This window comes from Oryx dammah, unplaced genomic scaffold (genome assembly GCF_014754425.2).
Source record: "Oryx dammah isolate SB20612 unplaced genomic scaffold, SCBI_Odam_1.1 HiC_scaffold_14, whole genome shotgun sequence".
NCBI lineage: Eukaryota > Metazoa > Chordata > Mammalia > Artiodactyla > Bovidae > Oryx > Oryx dammah.
The window spans coordinates 13,217,542-13,224,205 of record NW_024070198.1 but is presented as its reverse complement, the minus strand read 5'-3'; the positions used below and the strand labels follow the sequence as shown (position 1 = coordinate 13,224,205).

The window sequence follows — 6,664 nt, the reverse complement described above, 5'->3', positions numbered from 1 at the left end:
CAGCCTTGGGGTAATGAGGTTAAGATAAGAAAACTGTACATCAGGGGAAAAAAAGTTTTAAAAGAAACTGTATCTACTTTCTGCTTTGAATAAAGATGTCACTGTCCTATGCAGTGAAACAATAAACATGTCAAATTATTTTTTAATATTTAACTAAAACACTTTTAGTTTTAAAGAGTTGAATTTTATTTGATTGATCATTGTATGAATAATGCAGAGTAAACTTTCATTTTGACAAGTAAAATAAGGAGGTGTATGATTTAGAGCATATCAAGTAGAATCTTGAAATAAGTGATTTGTACCTTCATTGAAAATCAAATAGAAATCTTGGTGGATAGATCATGTCCAAAATTTATGACTGAAACCTATCTTTAACCTGACCTCCAAGGTTAATATCGTATTTAATATTAAGGTACTTTTCATTTTATAATATTACATGTATTTAAGTATGGTCAGATTTTAAGTATCTTTCCCTAGTAGTCCACCTCCGCCCTTCTTTATTCTTCCCCACCCCACCTCTTTTGGTGTGGTTGGGTTCCTACTGCTGGCTACCCAGTCATTACCATTCTAATACCATTTAAGGTAGCTCCGCTGGGTTTATTTATTTGAGTCCTGTAATCCAGTTTCTCTTTTAACCTGGCTTCCTAAATCAGTTGCCAAACCGGTTTATTTTTCTCTTAACAACTCGTGATTTAGATTGGTTAGGAAGATAAAATATAATCCGGCACAACCTCTTTCCCCTGGAATCAGTATTTGAAAGGCTTCCTCCTGTCGTGGCTGAGCGTGCTTAAGTCGGGCAGAGTACCCAGTGAAGGACTTCAGCCCCCACAGTTCCTTGTGTGCGCATGCCCTCTCTTTCTACAGTTGTCAAAGTGCTTTTGCCAGAGCGGTCACATAATCAACCTGAAAGAAGAAAATAAATACTGTACACTTTTTAATTTTATCGATCCTTAAAAACTGGACCCTCAAAGGTAACTGCTGCTAAGAATTTGTTACTTGAGATTGGGTGATTGCATGTAAAGGAAGATCTATTGTGTGTGGGGTGGGGGGAGGGGCAGGAGGTATCTATTTCCCGGACTTTGCTGTAAATAAGAAAAAAGAAAAAAAGACTAACAAAAACCCACCCAAACGAATAGACTGTACAAACAATTACTGACACTGCATATTAATTTTGTAAATGTTATTTTAATCTATTGCTTATCTTTTGTTTAAAAGGGTCTTATTTATTAAAGATGGGTCTTGACCTTGACAGAGTGAATTTATGCAGAAAGTGAAATTAATGTCTTTAAGAAATGTTAAGAAGAGAAATGAGTGTTCCTAGTATGATAAAAATTTTTGAATTTAATATATTAATATTACTTATATCCTTAAAATAGTCTGAGTCTAGCTTACTTTATGGCTTTTTTTTGCCATAGGACATTAATTTTTCCACTATAAACATATAGTTTAAACTTAAGGGATTAACAGAAGGCATTGGTGCTAGCATCAGAAAAGCTGAGTGATATTAAAATTATAATCAAATGCATATTTCAGCCATGATGATATGGCTATTGTAAAGACAATTCTAGCCCACTGGGAGAGACTCAAATTCCAGATTATAATGGTTTACTGCAGCACTGCTTAAACCAAGTATAAAAATGTCTCTTTCTATGTCCATTTTCTTTGGCAACAATAGAACTTTGTGTTGCTTTGAATCCAAGCTCTCCTTGCCTCTGTCATATTTACAGTACTGATCAAAGTCATTATTTTAGACCAAGGGAATTAAGGAACACAAAACCAATCTTAAATAGGTTTTATTGGTAGTAGTTGGCCATTTGTGATTTGTATTATACTGGGTGGGTTCTTTTGGAGGGGTGGGGAGGGAGGAGTTAAGGTGGCTGTGAAGCTTTTCCTTGAGCCCACTATTTTGTCTATGTATGAAACTTTAGAATGAGATATTAACCATTTTGAAGATATTCTTCAACAAAATAGTAGACCTACTTTTAATCCCATTTCTTAGTCTGACATATTTTGCTTAATAGTTAAGAGCAGTAGCAAATCCATTTCCCAGCACATTTATTTTACAGCAGTTATTATCGTGAGAATATCCAAAGGCACAACTTCTGTGTGTATCTGAATGCCATTTTAGGAGTGTCCTGAGAAAGATGCTTCTCCGAGTATCTGAGTTAATTAACTGTATTAAATATATTAATAACTTTGTTGCAAGTATACTGAATCACCGTCTAAAAATAATTATGTATTTGGTCATGTGCACCTTGAACATTTCAAAATACTTGTTTTCAGGGTCTCGGCACTGTAATATTCATATATTTAAAGCAATTAACGTGTTCTAAAGGACAAGCGAACTCAGTGGTAACTATGGGTATGGAAATCTCCTGGTTTTGAGCGATTACTATTTTCATCCTTGAATGATAAAACAGGCTGTATGGCAGAGGTGAATATAGCCCTTCTATGCGAAATGGAAAATACCATACACTCCTTATATGGCTAAATGAAGCAGTGATGGCAATGCACTATAATTACAATGTATGAGAATTTGCGACTTTGTACTGTGCTATTTTTAACACGTTAGCTAGCATATGGTAATTCAGGGTTTTCAAACCATAATCTTCCACTGTTAATACTAGTGATAAGAGAATAGGTTCTAAATTTGCCAAAGTCTTGTGACCAAGGCAGCAGCAGGAGGATTCAAAAAATGAAAAATCTGGCAACCCCAGTATTATCTTGACTTCATACTTAAATCTGAGGGTTTTTTTTAAAGCCCCACCCCCACCTCATCTCAGACAGTCCCCCGTCCCCCTCCCTCCTTTCTCTCTCCTTCTTCCTCCCTCCCTCCCTCCCTCCCTCCCTCGGCGTGTCTCTCTCCCTCCCTCTCTCTGACCTCAAATCCAACGAGAACATTTCTTCACTCTGCAGAGAAATTCTCAGGCTCCTGTTGAGACCTGAACTACTGAGATGCCAAGAAATCTCTTGAGAGGCAGAATTGGAAACGAGAACATTGGAGAATAAGCAAAAAAAAAAACAAAAAAACCCACCCATCTAATCCTTAGAATAACAAGAAGCAAGCACTTGCAAATGTTTCAGTAGATTTTTACCTCTTTTAAAAGGATGTTGGTTTTTTTTTTTTTTTTTAATGTCTCCTAACAAAATGGAGTAGCTGCAGCTACTGGGAGGCCAGAGAATGGTTGTGCAGTTGAGTCCTCCTAACAAATGCCAAGGATTTCCTCCCTCGTGGTTCGCTGCGGCTAAATGAAACAATTATCTAGGCAAGGCAGTTTGCTAATCAAGGGGGATAAGACTACTGTTTCTTTAAAGTGCCCGAGCTGGGAAGGGGGAAGAAAGGGTCGTGTGTGGTGTCTTTTTAACCTTGCTGAAGGACGCAGCTGTATTTATTGACGTATGCAAATAGCTGGGGGAGGGTGGTGCTTGGGAAAAAACAGGAACCAGAATCAGTTTCTCATTGCAGGGTGAACGCTCTGAGTTCCGGTGAAGGGGAAAGAGACGTGGCGAAATTGCTGTCTTTCTGTCTTATAAGCACCTCTCTTACTAATACAGAAAAGGAACCTAGACATCAGAAAGGGTGAAGACGCTCTCACAGTATTTTTAGAGACCTTGCACGAGCTCCCCCACCCCAGCCCGACCTGTTCTTCTAAATGGGAGATTATGGATTTGCATTGCAATTGGCTAGTAGCGGTGGCACTGGATTTTCGCAACTAAAACACCCGCCCGCTCCAGCAAGCGGCATTAACGAACACACTGACAATAACGCATTTCTCTTTTTTTCCCATTTCAGCTGCGCAAACCATGCAGGATGATTTACTGATGGACAAAAGCAAAACCCAGCCCCAGCCCCAGCAGCAGCGGCAGCAGCAGCAGCAGCAGCAGCAGCCCCAGCCCGAGCCCAGCACCGCCGAAGCCCCGTCCACGCCCCTGTCCTCAGAGACCCCCAAGCCGGAGGACAGCAGCGCAGTGCCGGCCCTCAGCCCCGCCGCGGCCCCGCCGGCCCCTAACGGCCCCGACAAGATGCAGATGGAATCGCCGCTCCTGCCGGGCTTGGGTTTCCACCAGCCCCCTCAGCAGCCGCCGCCGCCACCGCAGGAGCCCGCGGCGCCGGGCGCGTCTCTGTCGCCGTCCTTCGGCAGCACCTGGTCCACGGGCACCACGAACGCGGTAGAGGACAGCTTCTTCCAGGGGATCACCCCAGTCAACGGGACCATGCTCTTCCAGAACTTCCCGCACCACGTCAACCCAGTCTTCGGAGGCACCTTCTCCCCGCAGATCGGCCTGGCGCAGACCCAGCACCACCAGCAGCCGCCGCCGCCCGCGCCGCAGCCAGCGCAGCCCGCGCAGCCCCCGCAGGCGCAGCCCTCGCAGCAGCGCCGCTCGCCTGCCAGCCCCAGCCAGGCTCCCTACGCGCAGAGGGGCGCCACGGCGGCGTACGGTCACCAGCCCATCATGACTAGCAAGCCGTCCTCGTCCTCGGCCGCCGCGGCTGCAGCCGCCGCCGCCGCCGCCTCGTCCGCGTCGTCCAGCTGGAACACGCACCAGAGCGTGAACGCCGCCTGGAGCGCGCCGTCCAACCCGTGGGGCGGCCTGCAGGCGGGCAGGGACCCTCGCCGGGCGGTCGGCGTGGGCGTGGGCGTGGGCGTGGGGGTGCCCTCGCCCCTCAACCCCATCTCGCCTCTCAAAAAGCCCTTCTCCAGCAACGTGATCGCGCCGCCCAAGTTCCCCCGCGCGGCCCCGCTCACCTCCAAGTCCTGGATGGAGGATAACGCTTTCCGGACCGATAATGGTAACAATCTGTTGCCATTTCAGGTAATGCTCCGGTGCACCTGTATATGCTTTCCTTCCACTCCTCTCCCTTTTCCTTGTCTTCCCTGCCATTTAATCAGCCATTGATTGTGGTTCTTTAAAAAAGGCAGCGTTTGCCAACTCCCCTGTCCTTTTCCGGTGTTCCACTACGGGGACAAGGGTGGGGAAAACGTTGTGACTGCTCGAGGAATCTTATTTATGCACCCTGACGAGAGAGAAAGGGGACTTTTTCTTTTAGCCTATTTTTTCTCTTCGTCGTGCTTGTGCCTCTTCTTTTAACCTTCTTTGACAGGAAAAGCTGCAAGTGTATGGCAAGGTGCCGGCATAGTTCCAGGCTGAGTAGGCTGAGTGAGATTCCTGTCGTTTTCAGTGGCTGCACGTTTCACGTTATGCAATCCCGGGCTCAGGGTGTCTCCGGAAAGCCGTCCACTCCCAAACCACCCTGGCCCTACTCTTCAAGGGGTTAACAGCCCTGGAGTGGTGCTATTTCAGACAGTTGCATATGCTCAATTAAACTAATGTGAACACATGTGTTTATGTCTCGCTAAGGTGCTGGCATCATTAATAGCAATCAGCATATTGCCCCTGCCGGGAAAATTAGAGTGTGAGATTCCAATAAACACTGGAACTGTATCAGGAACCAAGATGGAAGAGTGGAAATTCTAGGGGTAACCCTTCCCATGTTATCTAGGACTTAGAAATTTTTTTGTTTTGTTTTTAATCCAGAGGATAGAGACAATAGGACGCGACCTTCAGAGCCATATTGCAATGGAGTCTATTTGCTAGCTAGCACTGAAATATTTAAAGCTGCAGTGTCCTTCAGTTGGGTTATTTAAGAAGACAGTGCAGATCAATTACACTATTTGAAACTGGGCAAAGTGAAAGTCTTGCAACTTTAATGAAAAATGAGCCTTGTGTCTTGGTGTTAAATGCCAGTGAAAAACTCAGGAAGTGCCCCAGACAAAAAGGTTGAATGGAGTGTCCTTATTCTGTACTTGCTTTCTGATCCAGTGCATGGCCACATCAGTTGGTAGTGTGCTGGACATCTTGAGTTGGAAAAGGGTGGTGAGGGTGAGGGCTCACTGGAGGCCTTTGTTCTCAGGAAAACATTCATCCTTCACTTACAAACTGATTTGTCCATAGGCTTCCTGGCTCGGTTAAAAAAGAAAGAAGGAGTGAGGGCGGCTCTGGATAAGACCCAGCTTAGATCTTTGGATCCAAGGAAATGAAACAGAAATCCTTTGAGCATTGCTGAAAAATGGCAGAATCAACATTCGACAGAGTTAGTTTAAAGCATCAGGTGCAGTTGGAGCCTTATTTTATTGCTCTTTACCTTTCAGATGTGATGTTTAGTGTGGCTCCCATCCATGAAGGAGGAGGTAGGGATATTAAGAAGCACATGATGCTGTAAGCTAGAGCAAGAATTTTTAACCTCGTCAGTTCAAGGGGGTCCCTGACACCCATATATTATGTGTATGAGAATTTTTAATGAGCCAGTCTTACCAGATTTTTATAGGATCGCTTCAGGGATGGAAGAGTCCAATTTCTCTATGTGCTTATTTGTGTGTGTGTTGTGTGTGTGTGTGTTGGAGGGCTAGACAGGCATGCTGCCTTTGATAGGAGAGCCCATCTTTTTCTAACAGTCTCTCTTTTTATTCTGATGCGGTCTACCCAAATCTAGTTTTAGAAGATAACCTAAAATCTAACAGAGATTTCGGGCCTGGAAGCTGATAGTGTAGACATTAGCTATTTCTTAGAGTAGAATCTGAATACAACTAGGTTTTGATTAATTATTTCCAGAAATGGGGACTAGGGAGAGATTAAATCCATAAAATTTCCCCCAAACTGATAT

At 44.5% G+C, this 6,664-nt stretch overlaps 1 protein-coding gene across 5 annotated transcripts in view; it reads left to right on the top strand.

Moving 5' to 3' along the window:
- The first annotated feature begins 554 nt into the window (after nt 1–554).
- Nucleotides 555–6,664, top strand: part of CPEB3 (cytoplasmic polyadenylation element binding protein 3) — a 157,959-nt gene continuing 151,849 nt past the window's right edge. Inside the window, exons 1-2 of one of the 5 annotated variants that reach the window (XM_040254520.1) lie at nt 555–971; nt 3,794–4,815. In XM_040254520.1, the coding sequence (XP_040110454.1) occupies nt 3,805–4,815 (1,011 nt within the window). In that variant the 5' untranslated portion in view covers nt 555–971; nt 3,794–3,804. Of the gene's footprint in view, nt 3,581–3,793; nt 4,816–6,664 lie in introns of those variants that run through there. The other 4 variants (XM_040254519.1, XM_040254522.1, XM_040254521.1 and 1 more) reach the window with 4 other exon arrangements.